At 35.6% G+C, this 27061-nt stretch overlaps 1 protein-coding gene across 1 annotated transcript in view; it reads left to right on the top strand.

Annotated features, from left to right (window-relative positions):
- Nucleotides 1-27061, top strand: part of WASL (WASP like actin nucleation promoting factor) — a 69205-nt gene that overhangs the window by 25562 nt on the left and 16582 nt on the right. The window contains exons 2-5 of the mRNA XM_054496734.2: nt 16639-16773; nt 19025-19111; nt 19476-19572; nt 21197-21220. Coding sequence (XP_054352709.1) covers nt 16639-16773; nt 19025-19111; nt 19476-19572; nt 21197-21220 — 343 coding nt within the window. The remainder of the gene's footprint in view (nt 1-16638; nt 16774-19024; nt 19112-19475; nt 19573-21196; nt 21221-27061) is intronic.

The following is a 27061-nucleotide window of genomic DNA, read 5'->3' as shown; positions in this document are numbered from 1 at the left end:
TATAACCTAATGTAAATTAAAATAGAAATAGGTTTCAGAGGCATAAATTCTGTGTAAAATTACATGTGTTTTAATTTTTATCTTTGCATAGCTTTACAGTTTTCAAATTATATCCCTCCTTTTTAAAAAAAACAGATTATTAGCATCTTGAGTTTAAAAGTCCGTTCTGTATTTTCATAGCACAGTAGTGATGAGCGTACTTAATATTTATTGAGTAATTTAATAGAATATTAAATTTACATATAGTTTGTGTACCACAATAATGTGTAAAAGATACAACACCATCTGTTTTTACGACCGTCGTGAAAACCACAAAATTGTTCAGTTAACCAAATGTACTGAGAATTATTTCGTGCTCCTATGCTCATCTGACTTACAGCCTTATTGTACTTTGAATATTAGTGGGAAAAGTACATTCTTTTTAAAAATGTATGTTGACTTTGGTATGCTTTTTTTTGCCCCCAAACTCTCACCACTTCCTTCTATTGGGGAAGCTGTTGTAGAAGCAAATTGTTGTGGCATTTAAAACAGTATGAAGGGGGATGCATTAACTGAGGTTTTTCACCATGTCATATAAATGTTTATGATTAGTTATGAAGTGCCAAGAAGAAAAGTGTCATCATTCTTCTAAAAATAATTTTAATACCACAGATTAGCAGTTTGTAATGTTCTGAAAAATTATTTAAGATGATTTTGATAGCACAGCAGTAACAATCAATACGATTCTAAGAAAGGCACCCCTTTTAGTTCAGTCCAGCAAATGAATAAATGCAAAACGCATATAAAATACTGTGTTGGAGGCTAAAGGTAATAACAGTTCAAGAGCATGTGGCCCTTGTCTTTAGAGGGTGAACAGTGTTTTGGTGAAGCAGACCCTACATGGGAACTTATAAGTCATTCAATAAGTGCTTTATTGAATGTATAAATGAAATATTATGAGAATACAGAAAGGGAGAAATATTTGCTTGAGGAAATTGAAAAAACTTGATCAAGTGTGATATTTGAACTCTACATATATGGAGTTTGAAAAGTTTTCAACATTATGTTTCAGCAGAGTGAACACTATAAGCTGAGAAGTATGATATGTTTGGGGGTCTGCAGATTAATTGGCTGCTATCTCTGATATATATTGGGTTCATAACAATCATGTTGATTGCCCTAGACTAAGAAATAGATTGAATTCTTGAAGAAGAGTTTGGACTTTATTTTTATCAAATAGGAACCTGTTATGTTTTCGAATATTGATCTGTGTACTAAAAGATAATTGGCAAGCACTTATGAAAGAATAAAATAGAGACAGTGTCTCCTCTTGGGAGGGGGGAGCTATTACAATACTTCAGGCCAAAGCAAGGTATAAATTTCAGATCTCGCTTATATACTTGTATATAATAGCATATACATATAATGAAAAAGTGTGTCATTTCTCATTGAATATCATTAAGATTTCAAAGATATGAGAATATACACAATCTTTAAGAAGTGTATTGTTAGCTAAGCTTCTTTTTGTACGAATAAAATGAACTAATTCTGGCTGGCTCAACCAAAAAGGAGTTTTTTGGCTACCAGAGGATCCCATGGAATCCAAAACAGAATTGAACAAGGAAGTTTCAGGAACAGCAGGAAGCTGGGAAGCTCTGAGAAAAACAGCAGGAGTTATTGGAATTTTTCTGAACTCCAAGCCTCTCCTTCCTTACTAAACCCATCAGTCCTGGGTCCCAGTTTAGAATTCTAAATTCCTGGGAGAGAATCTTAATTTAATTGATTGAGCTTAGCACAAGTGCTTGTCCCTGGAGAGAGGAAGTGAGTCTCTAACACTGGAAATATTGGGGTTGGGGAATGGGTGGTACTGGCAAGGTAGGTTTGTCATATGTATACAAGCCAGCAAAAATCCTATTAAAATATACTACATGATTATTAATTTGGTTTCTCACTGACCTAAACTTGCTTTAGATGCCATTGTTCAAAATATTTACTCTCTACTGTACTGAAGTGCTTTTTTAGTTACAGCTCCAATCTGAGATTTGCACATAGTAAAGGTGTGAATGTTATCTTTCTTATTTTTGGAAGCCTGGGCTTTTTTCAGATTCTCTTTAATTGACCAACATACTGAAAATAAAAGAAATATTAGTCTTTTCATTACTAGCTTCTGTTGGCTAGTAATAGAGCCTTAAAATGATCTGATTAGAAATGTCGCAATGATACATCTGATATCATAATTAGCATTTAATAATGCATACAATGCCAGTGTTCTAAGTACTTTATGTGTATTAACCCTATAATAAGGAACATTACATGTATTAACTAAATAAAGTTAGTCCCATTTTATAGATGGGAAAACAGGGATAGGGTAGTTCAGTAATTGCTTGAAACCACATTGCTCACAAGTGGTAGAATCTATCCCAGAGTCTGTGCTTTCAGTCATAACACTATTCTTCCCTGGGACATTCCTGATTCTTTGCCCTCACTTGTGTCCAGTTAGAATTCAGGGCTCCTTTAGCCTTCCCCAGAACACTTTTATGCTTGCTTTCATTTTGGTACTTGTATCATACTTTGTTATAATTATTATTATTTTCATTATTATTTTTTGAGACAGAGTCGCCCTCTGTCACCCAGTCTGGAGTGCAGTGGCGATCTTGGCTCACTGCAACCTCTGCCTCCCAGGTTCAAGCAATTCTCATACCTCTGGGATTACAGTCACACACCACCAAGTCTGGCTAATTTTTGTGTTTTTAATAGAGGCGTGGGGTTTCGCCATGTTGGCCACGCTGGTGTTGAACTCCTGGCCTCAAGTGATCCACCTGCCTCAGCCTCCCAATGTGCTAGGATTACAGGCGTGAGCCACCATGTCCAGCCTACAATTATTTTTCTAAACACATCTCCTTTTTAGGTTATTAACATCTTGGAGACAGAGACCTTCTCTTAATCATCTAAGATGATTAAGATAATAAATAATTGTTAATTGAATTAATGCCCTGTTCAGATTTAGTCTCTAGGTTAGCCAGACATTTTGTGAATAAATACGATTTTTCAAATTATTTTTATTAGGAACGGTCCTTTGTGTAGTTATCCCAACGTTGACCTTCTGTTGACCTTATAAATTCCATATCTTGTTCTAATAAATTATTTGTGTAAGATTATCCCTAGGACTTTCCAGAGCATTATTGTCCAATAGAACTTTTTATGATGCTGTCCAATATGGTAGACATCTGTTATTATTGTGCACTTGAAATGTCGCAGGTGTGACTTTGAGAGACAACATTTTTAACTTATATTTGAATAGCCATTGTGGCTAGTGGTGACCTTATTAAACAGTACAGCTCCAGAAAGCAAAAGCAAGATGAGTCCAGAAACTAACAGTACCCTCCCGCCTGCCCCTGCCCCCGCCCCCCAAGCCACCCAGCTTTGGAGCTTACCTAGAGAGGACAGTAACAGTGCAAAAGATCTGTGTGGACTCAAAGTGAAATCATTCCCAATTAATTTATACATTCTAAAAAATAGAGAACATTTAAGTTATTAAATCTCAATCTCAGCTCACTGCAACCTGTCTCCTGGGTTCAAGCATTTCTCTTGCCTCAGCCTCCTGAGTAGCTGGGACTGGGACTACAGGCGCCTGCCATCACTCCTGGCCAAATTTTGTATTTTTAGTAGCGACGGGGTTTCATCATGTTGGACAGGCTGGTCCTCAGGTGATCCACTCTCCTTGGCCTCCCAAAGTGCTAAAATTACAGATGTGAGCCACCACACCCAGCCTTAAGTCTCTTAAATTGTGAATAAAATGTAAATCTTAAAAACAAAACTTGAGAAAGGTTCTTGGATTCTTTGGTGGGGTTTTTTTGTTGTTGTTGTTCGTTTGTTTGTTTTTTTGGTGGGGATGCTATCTAGCTCTTGTGTATAATGTACAGGAGAGTCTCAAATGTTGTACTTTAAGTCCTTAGGTTGTAGTTAAATTTAAACTGTTACTTGTTACAAAGCCCTTACCTTTACCTCATGCCTTCAAAAGCTCATATTTAAATAAAATGGCTCTCAAAGTAACCTACCTTTTGCACGTTTTTTGCCCACCTTGATTGTACATGTCAAAGTCAAGCAAACTAAAAGTGCTTATTTATATAAAGTATATGTACATCCCTGTGACTGTCCTTAAATGCTTATTAGATCATTGAATTGCTGAATATAGAATAACAAATATGGAAGACAAAAAATTTTAATTTGCTTATTTTTATTAATCATGTTTAAGAGTTTGAAAGACTGCAAGAGTAAGTTTGTAAAAGAAATCAAAGACTTTGTTGTTCATTATAGACTGGCTATCTCCCTATAGTAGCCAAAGTTTGCTTTTTATTACTTTAAGCCCCTGTAGGCACTGTAGTATGTTATTCAGCAATGTTTATTTTTAATTTAGGGGGACGCTAAAGAGCTACTCAAAATTCTTGCTAGGTTACTGTTTCTAGGTCAGAAAGGTTATTTTTGTTTGTTTCAGACTTGCACCATAATGTGATTTGAGTAGGTCTTTTTTTTTACGTGTATATTTTTTAAATCAATTTTTAATTTTGGAAAGCCAAAACACCCACATGGTTTAAAAATCCCACAGTGTGCAGGCGCCTATAGTCCCAGCTACCAGGAGGCTGAGGCAGGAGAGTGGCATGAACCCAGGAGGCGGAGCTTGCAGTGAGCCAAGATTGTGCCACTGCATTCCAGCCTGGGCGAGAGAGTGAGACTCCGTCTCAAAAAAAAAAAAAACCCACAATGTGAAAAGAAAGTGATGTTTCTCATTTATCCAGTCCTTCATTTGCATAGTCATTTCTTCTCCAACAAAATACCTGTCCACACACAGAACCTTTAAACAACTGTTACTAGTTTTGTCTCTTTTTCAGAAGGTCCTGTGCATACATAGGCAAATGTAAGTTATTTATTCTTGTTTGTGGTATTGTGTACAGATGTTAGTATATGCTGCCCTTCCTTTTACATCTTGCCTTTCATTCAGATAACAGTGTATCTTGTTCATCTTATCATTACTTGAATAACAACTTTTTTTTTTGCAGCTGTATGGTATCCTATTTGTATAGCTGAACTGTGCTTTATTTAATGAGTGTGTATTTTTCTTGATGACCAAAAAAATTCGAGTAATTTTGGATGATTTTAAGATTCTGAGGATTTGAATTAATGATTTAAAATAATGGTTTTGATAGAAGTCATTGTAAAGTGTGTTACCCCTTTACCCTGGTTTAGTTAAACATGTTACTGAACTGATTTTAATTCTTATATGATAAACTGGTTGTTGGGAAACAGGTTTGGGGGTAACCATATATCTTGTGCTAGGTGAGTATAGAAATAAGACAGGGCCCTATCTTCAAGGAGTTGACAGTCTGCTGAGAAGACCTAAGTGAACAGATTATAATACAGTAACTGGTATAATGAAGGTTCCTAGGCACTATGGGAACTCAATGGATAGGCCTTTGTTGCAGACTGAGGGAAAGGTGGGTTGGGAGGTTCCTGTCACAGGTGAGCAGTGACTAGTGACTATCTGGCTGGTGGCTTGGGTGGTAAAAAGAATTTACCAAGACAGTTGTAGGTACAGAAAGGCAGATTTCTTAGACACAGTAGGAAAATATGTTGCAAGGGTGCAACAGACAGGTCAGCAAGAGAGCTGACTGCCAGGATACCAAGGCTTGCTGGAGATTTTATAGAATGGTGCTTGTGCTCTGTACTGAAGAGGGCTTTGTGCCGTACTGATAACAAGGTTGCAGTGAGTTAACTTGAATTTGTCTGTCAGCCAAGGGTCTGCTGATAGCTGAGCTCAGGAAGATCGTGAGTTATTTGCACAGAAGGGCTATGTGTCCTGGACCATGAAGAAAGGCAGACTTACAGCTTACTGCTTTCTCTTTTTGCTTTCCCTGGGTCATCTGGCCAGCCTGACTTCCCTCCCAAGTTAGGACTTCACAGTTCCCATAGGCAACACCATAGCTGAAGTTTGAACTGTGACCAAGTGAAAGGAGAGTCAGAGAGGGTACTTCACTTTTGGGAGCATGGATTTCGACATAAAGGATCAGGATATGAGAGAGGTTAATGACTTCTGAGACAATCCCATGTGACTTCAGCATATCATGTGGTAGATGACAATGAGGCTGCACATTTCTTTTTATGATCAGAAACATTATTTTCCCAATATTTTGCACTGCTGATCAGAACACATGTAAAATATTGACTTCATTTTAACAAGGGTGACCAGACTAATAAAGGGATTCATAAACCAGGTCAGATGAGGAATGATAAAAATAAATTTTACTTTAAAAAGAGATGATGTGACAAGTAGAGTTTTAGTGGAACATTGCTGTGGAAGCGAAAGTGTTGCTGCCGCTACACAGAAATAAGTATGCAGTAACTGGAGGATGCGGTATATACCTTCGGTTTTGCATTATTATAGCTATAGTACCTGGCATTATGCCTGCCACATAACAAATGCTCAACAGATACTTGAATGAAAGAATAAAAAATACAAAACGTACGGGTGGCAATTGCCAGGAAAACAGGTTTAGATTAACTATTTAAAATTTTCTAACAGTAAGATATTCTTACTGCTAAAACGGTAAGATAGTTTTTCCCTCAAGTTGTGAGCACCCCATTACAGCAAGCATTTAAGCAAATGCTATGTAATCATCTGTTAAAAATATTATATGGGGCTGGGCATGGTGGTTCGTGCCTGTAATCCCAGCACTTTGGGAGACCAAGGCAGGAGGATCACTTGAGGCTAGGAGTTGGAGACCAGCCTACACCACATAGTGAGACCCTATCTCTTAAAAAAAAAAATGTTATATGAAGGGTTCTTAAAACATTGAATATAGAAGACTCTCCTCCTTCCACATACACTCATTGTCATTACCCACCTATCTTAGTGTTTTTGTGTTTTTTTGAAGTTGCTCGGCTTTAGTTTTCTTAAATGGATAAGATCACTATATGTTCAAAAGTTGTTTCATTAAGTGTGGTTTGGCAAAATGAATATATTCGCTTAGATAGTTGTTCGTTTTCTTCATATACAAAATTCTGTTGTTCTGATTGATGCATCGTTTTCTCACCCCAAGCAAGGCTAATCCAGGTTTTGTGGCCTGAGGCTTATAATTTGGAGGGGCTCTCATTAAGAAAAACAATCCAAAATTAAGTCTAAAAGTGAATGTTTATTTGGTGTGAGAAAAGATCACAACAAATAAGAAATGCCATAAACTTCACAAAATTTAGACAAGTAGCTTATTGTTATTATAACTTACTGTGTTTATTATTAATTAACAGCCCAATATATTATACCTGTTTGGTACTTTTTTTCTACCTATTGTGGCCATATATTCATTCATCATTTCTTTACATGACAGTTTTATATTTTGTATAGGAAGAGTCTTTTCCTCTTGCATAAGACTTGACAGAGTACCAACCATGGACCAAATTCAGCCTGCTTGTTTTTATAAATAAAGTTTTTTGCAGCACAGGCCTATCCATATTATCTATGGCTGCTTTTGTGTGCAACAATGGATGAGTTGAAAGAGATCATGAGTTGAAAGCTTAAAGTATTAAATATCTGGCTTTTTACAGAAAAAGACTCCTGCTCTAACATATTTGCTCAAAATTTATTTACTATCGATAGTTGTGAAGCTGAAAAAAAAGTTTTGAAACCAGTTGCTAGTAATATAATAGCGCATCTGTAATTTCCTTCACTTTGCATAAAACATGTTTCTTGCCTGGGGAGAACTTTACATCTCATTTGTTTGGACCACTGCCCCTGACCCCAGAAGTGTCCATGTAGTTGGATCATAATATGTCACACCCAGCAGGAGCTGGGCAACACTCATGCAAATCCTTGGGTTAAAGATTGAGTCTGGATGCATCATGTGGTCCAAGAGGGACAGGACATTACTGCTAGGAGCTAGGCAGATACAGATATAGTACATTCTTGATGGAAGTACCACGATCATCTTCAGGGACAGCTAAAGAGGAGCCCCTAGGCATGAGGCTGCAGTTGCTGCTGGTCCTGTGTCCCAAAGGAGAATAATCCAAGCCTTGTAAGGGACTCTACGAAGTAAAAGATACTGAAACTTAGACCTAATTAGCTTCATGGTAAGTTCACCTCTTTTCCGCAGGACAAACAACTTAATGTCTGTTTGGAGTTTTTCCCTTCATAAACATGTTTTTTTTTTCTCATGCACCAGCAATCCTTTACTTTCTACAACCACTACCACAAACTCTCCCTGCCGTTTTCCCTGCCCCAAAATTGAGGTAAAAAACAAACCAAAAGGGAGTGTTAGAGGAATAAAACTATATTAAGGATATATCCTTCTTGGAGGATCATTTAGCTGGCATAGGGCAAAAATACGACAAATTAGGAATTGGGATGAATCGCTAATTATGTAGTGTATGTTGAGTATATAATTAGCAGCTGATTGGGAAATTCATCCAAAGCTGTATAATATGTGACCTCTGGCAAATAAATTGAGCTCACCTGTAAAATGAGGGGATTGGATTATATGCTTGATAAAATATATGGTGAAGTGGTGTTAAGTGCTATTTGGCTCTAGCATTCAGGAATACCCACATCCCACCAGCAACTGCAGTAACTACTTTTCACCCTCTCATCCCAAACTGTTTCCACAGAAGAGTAGTAGCAAAGTTAAAAAAACAAAAATCTCTCTTTCTCTCCCTCTTCCTTCCTGCCTCCCTCTTTCTCTCTCCCTCTCTCTTTCCCTCTCTCTCCCTCCATCCTGCAGTTGCACTCTCCCTCCCTCTGTCTATTCTTTCTGTTTTTTCCCCTTGTTATCAGGACTTGGGGCTCCACTAGTAATGTTAAACTTTGGGCCGGGCACAGTGGCTCATGCCTATAATCCCAGCACTTTGGGAGGGTGAGGCAAGCGGATCGCCTGAGGTCAGGAGTTCAAGACCAGCCTGGCCAACATGCTGAAACCCCATCTCTACAAAAATACAAAAATTAGCTGGGCATGATGGTGGGTTCCTATAATCTCAGCTTCTTGGGAGGCTGAGGTGGGAGAATTGCTTGAACCTGGGAGGTGGAGGTTACAGTGAGCCAAGATCGTGTCATTGCACTCCTCCACCCTGGGTGAGAGAGCGAGCCTCCGTCTAAATAAATAAATAAATAAATAGAAATAAAAATAAACTAATTGGTGAGCTGGGACTCCTAGGGTACCCCCTTTCCAACTTTATTCCCTGAAAATCCAGATCCAAGTTTCAGGTTTTACCGTAATCCAACTGAATTTGCAAGAAACAGAAGGAAAAGGAGACAGAAGAGAGAGGAAAAACTCCTTTTAAGTAGATCCACTTAAGTTACAGGGTAGGACAGAAGAGAACAAGCCACACCTATGAGGTGCCCTTTTAACACAGTGTCCTCACCCATTTGCAAATATAACCCAGTCTATAATGAGATCAGTATTCCTCTCACCTTTATCTGTATATGATTATCCTTCTGGTAGTAGAAAGTTAAGGAGAATACAGTAAGACTTGCCATTTTTAGTTTTAACATCTAATTTTGATTGTTTACTGGTAATGCTAAAGGTCTGTGCCACATAATACATTGCAATTTTCTGGATGTATGAATTTAAATCATAGGCAGTATATAAGATTGGTGTGTGGTTGTGAATGACCTAAGCCTGCTGTCTAGCATACACCTTTCCATATGGCTTTTGTATATAATAAAGTGATTTTTTAAATGGTTCCAAACAGGAATGTGCACTGATAATGAAGGTGAGGTCTAAAACTTTTATGATTTGTAACCAAAAATTTGTCATAACTATACTGGTAGAAATGGAGTGGAGGAAGACGTAGAGCCATTTCTTATAGGTCATATGTCTTTTAGTATATTAAAACAATCTCCTACGTCTGTTATCTGTTGTTGCAAACAAACCACCCAATGACTTTGTGACTTATAGCAGTATCAACATATTTCTCATTCTGTAGATTGAGTGATTGGTCTGCTGGTGACTAATCTCACCAGAATGTAGGGACTGGGCTTAGAAAGGACAGTTGAAATGGACTAGGGCCTTGCTCTCCATGTGGTCTTTGATTCCAGGTTTTAGGGCAGCACTTCCAAAAGGGCAAGCTACAAGGTACAAGCATTCCGGCTTCTCCTTCCATTTGCCAGTGTCTTCTTCATCAAAACAAGTCACATAGACAAATCCAGCATAAGTGGAGGAAGATAATATATAAGAACTTGAATCAGTGATGGTGAGCATTTTTTCAATGATAGACTGGATTAAGAAAATGTGGCACATATACACCATGGAATACTATGCAGCCATAAAAAATGATGAGTTCACGTCCTTTGTAGGGACATGGATGAAACTGGAAATCATCATTCTCAGTAAACTATCGCAAGAACAAAAAACCAAACACCGCATATTCTCACTCATAGATGGGAATTGAACAATGAGAACACATGGACACAGGAAGGGGAACATCACACTTCAGGGACTGTTGTGGGGTGGGGGGAGGGGGGAGGGATAGCATTGGGAGATATACCTAATGCTAGATGACAAGTTGGTGGGTGCAGCGCACCAGCATGGCACATGTATACACATGTATACATACATATGCACATTGCGCACATGTACCATAAAACCTAAAGTATAATAATGATAATAATAATAATAATAATAAAAGAAAAAAAATAAAATAAAAAAATAAAAAAATAAAATAAAATAAAAAAAAAAAAGAACTTGAATCAAGGGCCATTACAGGAATGATGTGCTACTGTACCAAATCTCCAGTCAAGGTTTCCAAACTGTATATGGCTGTTTATCTCTTTAAATCACAGAATTGAGCTGTGTTTTGTATTACTTTAACATTAAATCTGTGTCTTCAATCCATGCCACTCTTCTCTTTCTTATTTCCTACTCCACACAGTTCACCAAACTTTCCTGTGGTAGGGTCTTTTTTGATGAGTCTACTTAGAATGCCATTTCCTCCATACTTACTCCTCACCAATGCTTTGTTCACTTGACTCACCCTTTTTCATTCTTCAGGTAAGATGTCACCTCAGGGAAGCCTTCCTACACTAGTTAAGTTTTACATTTTTCTTACATACTGATTTTTCCTAGTAGCATTTTGATAGTTATTAATGCCGATCTCACCTTTATTAACTAGATGTTTTATGAGGACCTTGTCTAATTCATTTTTGTATTTGCCCTCATTTTCATTCTTGTCCTCACCCCCAGTTATCCCAGTCCCTTGTACATAGTAGGTTCTTCATAAACATTTGGTGAACAAATATGTCTGGCATAGAAATTTTCTTAAAAAGCTGCTAAGATCTAAAAGACTCTCTGTGTTTGTTCCCTAAGATAGCAGCTGTTTTTATCTGGCTCCGTTTTTCTTCAGTGTTGAGATTCTGTTTGTTACTTTTTGCTTTTGTGGTTTTCCTCCTTCATTCCTCCAGGTTTGCTTTTTTTAAAATTTATTTCTTGTGGAGTCTTTTGTCATTGCCGTATTCTTTTTAAAACGTGTACTGTTTTTGTTTGTTTTCTCTTTTCTTTTCTGGTTATTTCTCGTTGTAGAAATTACCAGGTGATAAGATCCCTTCTCTTCAAAGTGAATTTTTGTGTTTTCTTTTCCTGGATAGTTCTTACTGATACCCACCACTTTCAGGAGTTGTTGTTCCCTGCCAGATACATTGTTTTTCTTTTTTAAATTTATGATTTTTGTATTGGGTTTTGAGGTGGGCATGTAACAGGTGTTGCTACTTCAATTATTTAGAACATTGTTTCATGAGATCACTGCATAATAAACTGTAAGAATTCAACCGAATTCTCTGCATTTCTTTTATACTACTTTTTATAATGTGTAGATTAAAATTTTACAGTCATCTCTTAGTATCCATGGGGGATTGGTTCTAGGGCCACCCACAGATACCAAAGTTCACACATGCTGAGGTCCTTCAGAACCCACCCATGTGAAAAGTCTGCCCTCCTGTTTTGTGGGTGTCTCATCCTGCTAATAACCGTATTTTTCAATCCACGTTTGGTTGCGGATGCAGAACCCTGCGATATGGAGTCCTGACTGTATTTATTGAAAAAGATCTGCATGTAAGTGGACCCATACAGTTAAAACCTGTATTGTTCAAGGGCCAACTGTATATTCAGAGTAATAATAGGTCATTTCATGTAAATATATCATCAGAGCATCTAGGAATGTATTTAAATCTTAGCTTTTATATAATGAGAAGACTTAAAATGGATTTTCTCATGTTAGTTTTCAGACATTTGAGGCCAAATGCACATTCAGATACATGTGTACATATAAAAGTTGGAGTATTTGACTGTTAATCTAGGCCAACATGATCATAGAAAAGACTTTATTTTATTAAGTCATATGATTTTCCCCCCACATTTAGTGTATTTTGGATATTTACTGAAAATATATTTTTGGCCAGGCACAGTGGCTCACATCGGTAATCCCAACACTTTAGGAGGCCAAGGTAGGAGGATCACTTGAGGTCAGGAGTTTGAGACCAGCCTGCGCAACATAGTTAGACTGCATCTCTACAAAAAATTAGAAAATTAGCCCATCGTAGTGGTGTGTGCTGGTAGTCCCAGCTACTCAGAAGGCTGAGTGAGGTAGGAGGATCACCTGAACCTAGGGGCTTGATGCTGCGGTGAGCGATCTCACTCACCATTGCACTCCTGCCTGGGTGACAGAGCAAGACCTTGTCTCAAAAAGAAAAAGATAAAATATGTTTAAATATTTTCTTTAACAACATTGTGTATTTATTAGATTAAAATAATTATTTTAATTATTATTAAATATTCAGTTATTAAATATTCAGTTATTCAGTATTAAGTCATCTTAGTATTTGTTGTAGGCAGTTGATGGCTAAAAACAAGGATCCCTGTGACTCCTAGTATTTTCTAGTCGTTTGGTTGTCTAGCTGTTTCTGTAGTCAAAGAAATACCTATTTTCCTGATCTAAAATTCTTATTCTGACCTGTTACATAATGTGGTTGTTCTGAAAATGTGAAAGGAATTTAAACAGTAGAAGTGCTGAATGTTTGTGGTTTAAGTCTTACGCAGGATAGAACTTTTAAGAAAGTTGGTACACATATAGAGGGAATAGGAGGAAGTGGGAGTTTTCTTAGTTTTGGGCCATTGCAGCAGTGGCTAACATATATAGAGGTAGTAATGGCTCTGGGGAGAGGACCACCTTCTCAAGATTGCTGTGGTTGTGAAAGAGAGCTAAGGGTCATACATTTTAATGAATCATTTGTGCTTGTTAAAGTTAGAAATAATTTCATACTTGCAGATACAGTACAAAGAACTTCTATATATCCTTCATCCAGATTTGCCAAATGTTTATTACATTTACCATGTTTTTTTCTCTCTATATATATGTATACGTGCATGTTATTTTTTTCTGAATAACATGAGAATAAGTTGCAGACATAATGCCTCTTTATAATATTTCAGGCTATATATCCTAAAATCAGAGTCATTCTCTTATTATTGTAGTATCATTATCAAAATCAGAACATGTAGTTTTTAACAAATACTTGTTTACTTGGGGACAAAGTATAGGTGGAATGAAAGTACAAGCTTGCAGAACTACTTTAAGTGGTTATGGGAATTGCAGTCTTCTTAGTGGTTAGGAAATCAATACAAAATTATTCTGATTTAGAGTAAGACCAGTGGAATAACAGAGTAACACAAGGTACACAAACAAGCACTTCAGAAATGTGGGGGAAAAAAACCCAAAAAAAGTCATTTCAACCTAAGGAATCAGAGAAATACTTCTTGACTGGTGTAGAGTCAACCTCAAAGGGGTGGAAGTCCCATGCAGAAGGACAGTGAGAGGGAATTCACTTCCTAGAATACATCCCCCATATTCTTCCTGCCCTTGATCATCATAGTTCTGAGAATGAATATGTCATTACAGTTACTCAGTACTGAAATATCAGGAATACACAAGATACGACAGGTTCTGTTTCTACCAAAGTTGATACAGTATTTTTTTTCCTTTTAATTAGCAGATTTTAACCTTAACATTATTAGGGTAATAAGAAATAGATTTCCCTTCCTAAGCACTTGTTCTTAGGTTGTTTTTCATTAATATCTTCTTAATTACGAAAGACAAGAAGGAATGGAATTGATTCGTTGTAATTACCTAAAGGAATGGAAGGAATGTCTTTAAAAACTTAATTAAGTCACTGTCAATCTAGAGTGTGGGGATTAGTGATTGTTTTTATATTGTCTAGCATTAATATACTGTATTAAATGTATGCTAGTTATTCTCATATTCACTGTAATCATTCTGAATTAGAAAAGGCTTTACAAGGTGCTGTGGTATGTCATTTTCAGACTGCCAGATGAAGGTAAGAGTTAATGAAATAGACACTTAGATTGATAATAAGAGTGTAGCAAATTTTTGAAAATCCAGTTACTGAAAATTGCTTTTGAATAGTTTTTTTAGTTTTAATGTTTATAATGCAGTATCCTGTCTGTGAAAAATTATAGCATTGTTAGTCTTTACTTCTTAAGCAGGTGTTTTAAGAATTTAAGTTTATCTAAAGGTTTAAATGTTTTTTAGTTAGCGTTTTTTTTGTTTTGTTTTGTTTTTTAAAGTTCACATATATAGCCATATGATGTTTTACAACATGAATATTTATAACATCATGAATATTTAGTCCTTTGGCTAGCAAGGGGATTTTCATAATGGAATTTCAGACCCTATTGAATAACTTTTTTTTTTTTTTTTTTTTTTTGTGAGCTGTTACTTCTTGATTTCTGGTAAAAAGTGAAGTAGGGAGATTTTTAGATCTTCATTTTGGTACATCTAATTTCCTAATTGCTTTTCTTTTTAGAAATGAACGTATTTTGACAGTACCATACTAAAAAAGACTTTATATGAATTCTCCTTAGAACTAACAAATTTGCTTGTTTGATTTTTGAATTCTACAGCCTGCTATTTGATACCTTTAGATAGTGTATGCAAGACCCATTTTTCTGAAGTTTTCAGTGCTGGCAGCAGGATGTCTGTGGCACTATCATCCTGAGATTGTGCACTTGCAAACACAAGTGTGTTTTGAGCAGGCCAAAAAGTGTCCCACATTCTTCAGTCTCCTCTTTGAAACCCGGTGTCCCAGGATACACGTTTTTTGTTTTTAAGTCATCATAATTTTTAATGACTCTTGTAGAAATTTTTCTGTTCCTTTGTGTCCTACTCAGTACTGTGTGTGAATTTCAAGGTTGAGTTTGGTCTGTAATGTTAAAAACATAACATTGAACATTGTTATCTGAGCAAGTCTTTATGGACTTTTGATCCTAACAGTATATTGATCTTACATTTCTGACTTTAGTACCTAGTTATAAAAGATTTGTGCATATAATTGTTCTTTGAAATTCCTCTTACCAAAAGAGGGCACCCCTCAGGCATAGTTAAGTAAACCTAAAACAGCGTATCTTCAAATCTTAATGTAGTCTATTTTTTATTACAGAGCCCAAATTCCGTTGAACTAAGGTACCATAATTACTTAATCACCTCCTATTTTAGGTTATTTCAATTCTTCCTCTTTAAAAAAATATATATTTATATGAAATATTTTATTTTTATATTTACATTAAAATACGAAGTATTATATTCTAAATGATTTTCTTAATTTCTAGTTTAGAAGTGAAATTACTGGATCAGAAAACATAATTATGGCTTTCAGAGGATTTGTAAGTGCTTTATCAGTATATGTGTGTATCACTTTCATAGAAACTTAAGGTTGAATAGTTACATTCTAGGTTATAAAATAAACTTAATTTAGAATAAAATTAGTTTACACCTTTTCATGATATAGTCTTGAGGAAGGGGCAACATGGTGTACTGGAAAATCCTAATGCCCTGAAGTGTCCATTGCATGTAACGAGTTAGCTTCCTTCCTATACATCTGAAAGGGTTCTATTTAGGGACTATCCTTGGTAAAATTGAGACAATAGTCATTCAAATCTTTTTCATATCCTCAGTATAGCATTAAAACTGTGTGGCCCCTTGTGCAAATCGCTTACAATCTTAAACTCACTTTAGAAAGGAGATACTATAATCTGCCTTCCAGGGTGGTAATACTGCTTTCAAGTTTGTCTCAGTCCTTATCTAGGTAAGTGCTTAACTGCTTTATAGAAGTCAGCCATTACTAATGCTACTACTTCATTGCTTAAGTGTTCACTTTATTGGGAAACAGTGTAATAGGGGGAGTAAGAATGCTAGATTTGAAGTCACAAATTGCCTGGATTTGGAATTTCAGCTCTGCCGTTTAGCTGTGTGGTATTGGGCAGATTACCCTCTTTAGTGTCGGGTTTCTCAAGTAAAAAATGAAGTTATCATAATAATAACAATTAAATGAGGCTATATTTAAAAGTGATTAACACATTTCCTAACACATTTTAAGCATCAATAAATGTTTTCAGTAATTATTGTTATATGATTATTATTTATTACTACATAAGAAATTACTTCAAAAACTAGTGGCTTAAAATAACAATACATGTTTATTATCTCCTTGTGTCTGTGAATCAGGAATTTAGGAGCAGCTTAGCTGGGTGGTTGCAGTCAAGCTGTCAGCAGGGGCTATGATCATCTACATATTATTTTGAACGTAACGGTTATAAATTTTATATTTTGCAGACTATGTCTTCAGCAGTGGTGCAGTTATATGCAGCAGATCGAAACTGTATGTGGTCAAAGAAGTGCAGTGGTGTTGCTTGTCTTGTTAAGGACAATCCACAGAGATCTTATTTTTTAAGAATATTTGACATTAAGGTGAGTTTTGTTTTGCTTTCACTTTAAACTAGGTGATTAGGTTTTCTGTATCAATTATAGTTTAGTTTAGATTTGTTTATCGTATATGTGATATTTAAATTTGTACATAAACTAATATTAGAAGAGTGAAGCTTGGTTTTTAGATACTGACATACGGAAATCATGACCAAATGGGAACATGTCTGAAGCCAGAATGTGAATAGTTTCCTATTTTATCTTTCTACTGCTACCACACATTAAGGCTTTTTTTTTTTTTTAATTATGCCTGTTGGTTCTTGGGCTTTCTTTATACTATATTTTTTTAATGATACTCTTTTATTCCACCTTGTTCATTATAGAATAGCATAGATAGTCTGTTCAGGGAACAACAAAATAATATTTTAGCTCAGTATGTACTATTATTTAGCCCAGGTTTAAAACATTTCAATATCTATAAAAATCTGTTTGCTACTCATTTTTCCTTATGTTGTTTCTCATGATAGATATATTCAGATTTTCATAGCTTTATATCCCTCCCTCCCAATCATAAATCACATTGGTATAGATTGGATACCCTTTGTTAGGTATTCATTTCTTACAGTTGTCATAAAAATATTTTGCTAAGATGAAGTCTCCATTTTTTTTAAAAAACCTTTCTGTAAGTAAGCCTCCATGATTAATATTTATATGTGGCAATAAGTGCAATGAGATTTTAATTACAAAAAACTAAAACTGCCTCTAAACTCTTGGGCGCTAATAATGATCTGATAGATAACAGTCAAGAGATTTTTACACCTCTGGTCTCAGCTTTATTTGTAAAATCAGATAACCATCTTGCTCTGTTATGAAGTATTTCACTGAGATTAAATGAGATCTCAGTTATGGTATTTGGTAAATTAGTGCTTCTTTTGTTGTTGTTGTTGTTTTGAGACAGGGTCTTGTTCTTGCTCTGTCACCCAGCCTGGAGTGCACAGCTTACTGCAACCTTGATCTCCTTGGCCCAAGCAGTCTTCCCACCTCAGCCTTCTGAGTAGCTGTGACTACAGGTGCATGCCACCACACCTGGCTAATTTTTGTATTTTTTTGTAGAGATGGGTTCTGCTATTTTGCCCAGGCTGGATTCAAACTCCTGGACTCAAGTGATCCTCCTGCCTCAGGCTCCCAAAGTGCTGGGATTACAGGCCTGAGCCACCAGTCCCGGGCTAAATTAGTGCTTCTTAATGTCTGCTTCCAAGACAGCTGAGAGATATGACATGCTTCTGTCACTAGCAGTGGCTTACTAGTAGTCACTAGCAGTGGCTTACTATGGCAGTGATTCTGGGGGGTAGGGAACACACACATAGTTTGAAAGAAACCCCCAGGTGCTTTGACATATTTCTCACAACCATTGAGAAGCACTATTTAGAAATGGCATACACATACTACTCCACTAAGAAGAAAGGGATTCCATTGCAGTGGTTATAATGTGCGAACAGTGTATTTTACATATTTTTAAATTGTGGTCTAGGTAGAACCTTGCATTTCTGAATAGGGCAATGACTGTCTTTCTCTAACCACTTATTTCCAATTGCTGGACACTGATAATTTGTCACCTTTGGTATTAAGATTAAACATGTTTTTTATACTATGGCAATAGATATGACAGTCATCATGGCACTCTTACCCATAGTTTAACCTTGATACATTTTAATTATCAGTCTCTTTCTGCATCATGATTAATACTACTTATACTAGTATATAATTAGAAAGGTACTCTGCAAAAGTTAAGAATTTGAAGATGGTTAATTAGCAGTACAAGGAAGGTATATTTGACCCTCTCACATCTATAAAATTGAGGAAAAGAACATAAAGTATTCCGGCAGTGTTTGATAGTACATTGTCTAAATATTGCTGGTGGAACTGTGCTTTGGTAATCAGTTCATGTACAAAAGTATCCTATTCCTTCTATGTAACATTGATGACCTAGTAATTATTCTGGTTATGTATTTGACCAAGTAACTGAATTTGGAAATGGTTGGCTAGTGAGATTATATCTTAGCTGAATTAAACTCACTTGATATGTAGGTTTTATGAAAGATACGTTATCCAGTATTTACAGTTTTAAGAAATTACTGATTAGATTATGTGACGCTATATATTATAAATGTTACATGTGTGCATGTAAAAGTTATTTTTAATATAGACAGTTTTCTTAATATGAGTCATCTTCTTTGTTTCATTCCTAGAGATTATGTTTTGGTAGTTCTTATTTTAATTTTTAACTTTTTTCTAGGATGGGAAACTATTGTGGGAACAAGAGCTATACAATAACTTTGTATATAATAGTCCTAGAGGATATTTTCATACCTTTGCTGGAGATGTAAGTCATATTTTTCTTTATTGCCATCTTTACTTTTTTCATTGCTTGCCTTTTCTAATCCAAATTATTTATAGAGCCTTATTGAAAGATCACATTCAATTTACTATTTTATTTTTTTGCTGAAGATGAAATATTCAAATTAGTATTTGTGTCTGCTGTGATAGGTAACTTCTCTAATAGTAATCTTTTACTTGAACTTCTTCATGTTTTTGTATTAAGTTATTCAGATCATAAAATAATCTTATCTGCTAGTAAAATTAACCTTTCGTTCTTTAGAAATATACTTCTTTTGCTCATTGTTTTTATGATATAAAGCTAAATTCATACATTCTGTTGTTTCCCCTTTGTGATGAAAATATTTCAGACTTGTCAAGTTGCTCTTAATTTTGCCAATGAAGAAGAAGCAAAAAAATTTCGAAAAGCAGTTACAGACCTGTTGGGCCGTCGACAAAGGAAATCTGGTAACCCTTTTTTTAATTACTTAAATCAGGCCAGCAAACTAATGCTCATGGGACAAGTGTGGTCCATTTCCTGTTTTTGTAAATAAAAGTTTACTGAAACTTAACTGTATTCATTGGTTTACATGTTGTCTTTGACTACTTTTTTGCCACAACACGGTTAAATAGTGATGACAGTGATTATATGGTCCTCAAAGCCAAAACTATTACCTGAAATATTTACTGTTTACAAAAAAATTTGGTGGTCCTTACCTTAAAATAAATAATATTTTTGTTGATAACTATTTTTTTTAGATTTACTGAAGGGCCCAATCCAATAACCTTTTTTGTTGATAAAATTTCATATATATTGACTTTTAATTTTGCATTTGTGATAGCATTGTTTGTGAAGTTTTAGAAGTATTTTATACTTTGTAAACAAAGACTTTAGGTAAGCTTAGAAGCAGATAAGCAGAGTTGCTAACAAGATCTGTAAACATTGCCTTGTCTTTCTGTTTTGTTCCTAATACTATATACTATAAAACCCATAAGGAGCTTAGTTTAGTGTGTGAGACAACTCTAACGCATATAAAACAATTATAGAACAATGCAGGATAGTATAAAGCTTTAAATTAATTGGTGCAGAACTATTACTCGACAACAGTGAACCAGGTCTTTCTCTTGTAAAGTGGAGAAGGGTGAGTAGGAATGGGGAACCTCTCCAAGATCATCTTAAGCAGATCAGTTTCAGGAGAAAGAACATGTGCTTTCATCCAGTCCTATAGTTCCAAAAACTGTATGCCAATGACTCTCAAAGTTTTTTCTTCAGTACTGACACGTCTTCCCTGACCTTCAGACTCTGTCTACTCAAGTGGCAGAATAGCCTTTAGACTTAACACGTCTGAGCAGAATATTTGATCCATGTCCTGTATCCCGAACCTTAGCCCCACTCAGACCTGTTCCTATTCTTCTACTAATCTTCCTTGTTTCAGTAAAAGGCATTTGTTCCATCTTATCCCTCAGGCTCACCATGGTCCCTCATAAATCCTATCAGAGTCCTATTGACTCTGCCTTCAAAAACATGTCCTGTCTATTTCTTACCATTTCTGCTGCTACCATCCTAATCCAGGCCACCAAGATCTGTCAGCTGGGCTGCCGCACTAGCTCTCTGGCTAGTCTTCCTGCTGCTACTCAATCCTTTTTACTATCTGTTTTCTATATAGTAGCCAGAGTAAACTTTTAGAATTGTAGATTAGGTTATATCACTTTCTCTATTTAAAATTCTGTAAGAGCTTCCTATCATATACACATAAATTCTATAGTCTTTAACCATGGCCTGTGGAACCCTACATGATCTAGTCCCTGACTTTCCTTCTTACTTGTCTCCTTTCACTGTGCCTTTTGCTCACTGTAGTCCAGCCTTCATGATGTTCTTTCATGTTGCATGCACTCTCCTTGGGGCCTTTGAATATATTGTTCCCTTCCTTATTTTATTTAGATCTCTGCTTAAATGTCGGGTCTTCGGAAAAATCTTCCTTAGTCACACATACGTCAATTTAGAAATAAGACAGTTTAGTGAATTAATTTTTTTATGTCGACGTTGTCTTACATATATTTAATAATATTCTTCTAATTTATTTTCTAACAGAGAAAAGACGAGATCCCCCAAATGGTAAGCTTTTTGACAATTATTAATCTTTTAAGATTTTAGATGACAGTTTAATCCTTGTGGAAACATGTACCATACATTAGTAATATTTAGTATCTTTTATATGTTAATCCTTGTGGAAACATGTACCATACATTAGTAAGTAATCTTTAGTATCTATGATCAAATTATACAGTTTATTGTGTTCCTATTTTTAATTAGTGATTGACAGATGAGACTTAGGAAACAATATTCTTTGATATTTTTCTAACAAGAAGAAAGAATACATAGGGTGAAGATCACTAATACTTATTATATCTTAATTCTGGATTCACAGTTGACTAAGTATACAATCGGGCCTTAACATTTTTCCTAGAGGCAGTACATTTTGTCTAGCATATTTGTTAATTTCCTACTTTAAGATTTACCTTTCATTCTTATTTCAAAGTATTATTTCATATTGCTTATGTATTATATGAAGCCTCTTTCAGAATGAACACCTACTATTGTGGTGTATTTAGAACTAATTTAGCTCCGTATAATGCTCTTTAATTTGATAATGACCACTTGAAGTATTATGAATTCATTTTTTAAAAAACATTGAATACCAGAGAGTAAAAGCAGAATACCAGGATGTAAAAGATAAGGTCTCAGGGTAGAAATTCTTACTCTAGACTTCTTAAACTCCCTGAAATTATGTGCTAAATATGTTCTTTCCTCTGGAGAGAGAGGATCCATGGCTTTCGTCGTATTTAAATGAGGTCCCTGACTCTATGAAGGTAAAGAACCATTCTCCAGGACACTTTGTTATGATGGAGAAAATGGCTGCTTTTTAAAAGCATATCTCAAATCCTCTTATCAGAACCTAGAATGATTATTCAAGGAAAACTTACGTAGTACAAAGTTATTAATATATGACAGCTATTGGTGATTATTGGGGTTTGTTTCTTTTAAACAGATACGTTGCCTTTTGATTTTGTCCTTAAATTTCTTTTCCTGATACAGAAACATGAACCAAATGTTGCTGTATTAAATTCTGGGTTATTTACCTTATTATTAATTTTTTAAATGCCTGACTACCTTCAGTAGTGCTTGACAGGTACCAAATATTGTATAGTTTCACTTTTTCTTTTGAATAGAAATATTAATACTTTTTAGGGCTGTTACGGGGATTGAAGTAATCAAAGCTTAGCATAGTGCTTAATAAATATTAGTTATTCTGATGAAGATGATGACAACAATAATAATAGCAACTACTAGTTAATGATCTTTTACTACCTGCCAGGCGCTGTTCAGCATCCTTCTGAAGTAGCTCCTATTATCTCTTTTATAGATAAGGAAACCGAGGCACAGATAGGTAACTCCAAGGTCTCATAACTAGTAAGTAGTGAAGCAAGATTCAGCATCAGATGATTTGACCCTAGAGACTGGCCTTTAACCACTATGTTATGTCAAGATGATTTTGAAGGCAAAACTGAGACACAGGGTAAATATCATCTCTCAGGATATATAAATTAGTACGTGGCAGAGGGAAAAGAAACAGAAGCAGCTGAGTCACAGGTTACTCATCTGTGAACTTTTAATGTAGTATTAGAAATTTTGCTTGATATAAGCCTAGTATTTCAACCTTTTTGAATTTGTTACACTATTTTGAGTTTGGATAATATATATAGTATTGAGTACCAACAGAGAAGACTTTCTAGTGGTGCCATCGAAACACTTTGGGGAAAGTAACCCCATATTTTAAAGTGTAGATGCTGTAGAAATAATATAATTAAAATTAAGGTTGTAAATACATGTATCCATGTTGGGTCAGTTCCAGGATCCCCCCCATGGATACAAAACTTCATTGATACTCAAATCTGCGATACAAATGACATAGTATTTGCATATAACTACAGATTCTCCTATATGCTTTAAATCCTCTATAGAGTACTCATAATACCTAATACAATGTAAATGCTAGGTACATTTGATCTTAGCCAAAAGGCTGAGAAGTAATGCCGGGTAAATAGTTGTTATACTGTATTGTCTAGGGAATAATAGCAAGAATGATCTGTACATGTTCGGAACAGATGGACCCATCCATTTTTATTTTTAATCCACAGTTGGTCGAATCCATGGATGTGGAATGCATGGATATGGAACTGTGAATATGGAGGGATGAACATTTATAAAATGAATTTCTGAAGAGGCATCTAGTTTCCATGAATAGATAGAATTTGAAAATTCTTTATGTAACAGTGGTGTTTCATAATTTTATTACCCCTACTAAGAGACCCACTTAGAATTAAATGTAGTTTCAGGGCGGGCGCGGTGGCTCTCGCCTGTAATCGCAGCACTTTGGGAGGCTGAGGCGGGCGGATCACCTGAGGTCAGGAGTTCAAGACCAGCCTGGCCAACATAATGAAACCCCGTCTCTATTAAAAGTACAAAAATTAGCTGGGCATGGTGGCGCGTGTCTGTAATCCCAGCTACTCGGGAGGCTGAGGCAGGAGAATTACTTGAACCCAGAAGGCGGAGGTTGCAGTGAGCCGAGATCACACCATTGCACTCCAGCCTGGGCAAAAAGAGCAAGACTCCATCTCAAAAGAGAAAAGAATTAAATGTAATTTCTTTCTCTGAGTTGGCTATTGGTTTTAAATCTTTAGTTTTAATCATTTGGCTCAGTGATTTTAGACTTCTTTCATTAAATAAATGGAAAGTTTTTTTTTTTAATAGTGTTGTTAAAGGACAAAATTACACAGCATGTATTGCCAATACTTGTATACTTATAAAATATACATATAATATGGAATTAATATATTAATACACAAATAATGAAATAAATAATTATTAATACAAGTTGTAATATTTTAAAACTGCTTTGCATTCAACTATCTTGCTTTCCCCACTAAGTGGAGACCACTGTTTGGGAGGCAACATTATTACTTTACTGTATTTGGTGCATCACCACTAGGTGGCAGTGGGCCCCTGGACCATGTCCTCCAGTAGCTATGCAGGTGCTTTGTCTTGGATCCTTATTTAGATTATCAGTTTACCACACCTTTTCAAATTTTAATTATTAAAAAGATACTTTATGTAGAATTTACATACATTCCTAAAATGCAATTCAGTATCTTCCTCACTCCTAATTTCTTTATTGGTCAATCTCACATTTTAGCATATAGGCTTTCCAATGATTTGTTCTCATCTTCGTGACTGCTTGACATCAGAGGCCTCTAGGCCACCTGTTTTTCAACTGTTTTCCTTGGTGAGGCTTCTTTGCTGCTTATGTAATTAATGGGAAACTTGAGTTCTTTTAGATTTAAAATTAACTAGACATGTCTGTTCACAAGAACATTTAAAAACCTTTTCATGCAACAGTTAATCAGAAGGAGATAATTTGTCATTTGTTTTTTAAAAAAGAAGGAAAACAGCCCGCCTTCATTATATGTTTACATAGTAGTTCTTAGGATGAGTGTAATTTCATAAATGGAATAATTAAACTTTACTAGAAATGACTTGAGTACGTACATCTGTTACTAAATCTTTCATATACTTTACGTTGTTTAAAAAATGGCTCTATACCTTAAACAGGTTATCACTTTTTTTAGTGTGTCGCTTGAAACAGATACTTAATTTGGCTCTAGAATACCATTTTAAACTTATTTCCTAACATCTTCAAACTCTAAAGTAAATAACCATTGTCAACAGAAATAACCAAGTACCTAACCTCTTGAATATTTAGAAATCCATTTTTTTCTAAATTCTGTAAGTTGTTATTAAATATTTATTGAATAATGACTTGTTGGACCACAGACCAAGAAAACTGAAAAATTGGTAAACAAAGAATGTATTATGGCATTTGTAAAATTAGCGGTGTTATCCACCTTGTAGTTTGACTTTTGTGTAAGAGATATAAGAGGTAGAATAGTTGGCCAGGCGCGGTGGCTCACGCCTGTAATCCCAGCACTTTGGGAGGCCGAGGCAGGTGGATCACGAGGTCAGGAAATCAAGACCATCCTGGCTAATACGATGAAACCCCATCTCTACTAAAATATGAAAAATTAGTCAGGCTTAGTGGCACGCACCTGTAGTCCCAGCTACCTGGGAGGCTGAGGCAGGAGAATCACTTGAACCCGGGAGGCGAAGGTTGCAGTGAGCCGAGATGGCGCCAGTGCACTCCAGCCTGGGCAAGAGAGTGAGACTCCATCTCAAAAAAAAAAAAAAAAAAAAGTAAAATAGTTAATTGGAAGGGTAGTGGACTAGGAACCAAGATATCAGAATACACCTTTGCTTCTGTCACTAATCATATGACTTTATAAAGATCACCTGACTCTTACTGTCCTTCATTTTCATTAATAAAATGAAAGGCGATTTTGAAAAGAAACTCTAATTTCCCATCTAATACTAATTTTCTATATATCTCCATTATATGGATTTTTCTTTATAGGCTTACTTAAATAATGTTTTAACTAGTACGAATGAAATTCATCTATAATGACTTAAAGAGATAATGTTGATGCATAATAATATATTCATGCCTGATTTTTGGGTAGAGGAAGAGGGGAAACACACAGTCTGATTACGGTATGAGTTAAACATTGTTACTCGTTTCACATATCACTTACATTTTGTTCCTATCCTCATTCTTGAATCTTCCTCAGAGACAGCTGAATTACTTTCTCTACTGAGTTATAAATCAAGGTTATAAGAAGCTGATTTTTCAAAAATGTACTAGCTTGGATAATTTAAATCATTAAACTTAACTTTATCCAACTGTGTTTCCGCGCTAGTCATCTATAGTATAATAGATGGCTTTTATATAAGCTAAAGTGGCAGAAAATATTTTTGTTTTTTTCTGTTTTTATATTTTACTGGTGAGTCTGATTGTAGTTGCTGTTTGAATACTTAGTTCAGGAAAAGTCATATGAATAAAGAGAGTGCCTAATTCTTTTTCTTTCTTTTTTTTTTTTTTTTTTCCTTTTTTGAGACGGGGTCTTGCTCTGTCACCCAGGCTGGAGTCAGTGGCGCAATCTCAGCTCACTGCAACCTCTGCCTTCCAGGTTCAAGTGATTCTCCTGCCTCCGCCTCCTGAGTAGCAGGGATTATAGGCCCACACCACCATGCCCAGCTAATTTTTGTATTTTATTGGAGGCGTGGTTTCACCATATTGGCCAGGCTGGTCTCGAACCCCTGACCTCATGATCCGCCCGCCTTGGCCTTTCAAAGTGCTGGGATTACAGGTGTGAGCCAGTGTGCCTGGCCAGGGAGTACCTAATTCTGATACTCCTAATTCTGTCTTAATTCTTAAATTTTATTAAGATATAAAGATAAGAAACAAAGTAATTTGTAGCATCCTTATTGTGGATGGTGTTGCTGATACTGACTGGTAAAGATAAGAAGCGAGAGTGCAGAAAGGGAAGAATGAGAAGTAAAAGTAGACCACCAGATAAGTCTGTGAAGGTCTGAGTGTAACCCCAATTCAACCCTCTAGTCCCTACATTCTGGATATTCTCAGTAAGTCCTTTATTTTGTACAGCTACATAAATGCCGAAATCTGATACCTGAGCAAATTTGAAAATTCACGTCCTAATCAGCCTTTCAAGGTCATTCGATACTGCTTAACTCACCTTTACTTACTGATCTAGTTATTTTTCAGATTATTCCTGGGCACTGAAAAAGCTTTTAATGATTTTATCCATATTATTCACTAACTCTCATTTTTCCCAAAAACGATTTTTTATCCATATCAGCAACTTCCTATGGAGTTTTTGAATGAAATTGTAACTAAAACTTTAGGATTATTAACAAATTATATATAAATAGGATTTGAATATTAAGGGAAAAGAGTTGAATTTTGGTGATATTAAAAATATACCT

This window comes from Pongo pygmaeus, chromosome 6, assembly GCF_028885625.2.
Source record: "Pongo pygmaeus isolate AG05252 chromosome 6, NHGRI_mPonPyg2-v2.0_pri, whole genome shotgun sequence".
Classification (NCBI taxonomy): Eukaryota; Metazoa; Chordata; class Mammalia; order Primates; family Hominidae; genus Pongo; species Pongo pygmaeus.
This window is presented reverse-complemented; position numbering and strand designations above follow the sequence as displayed.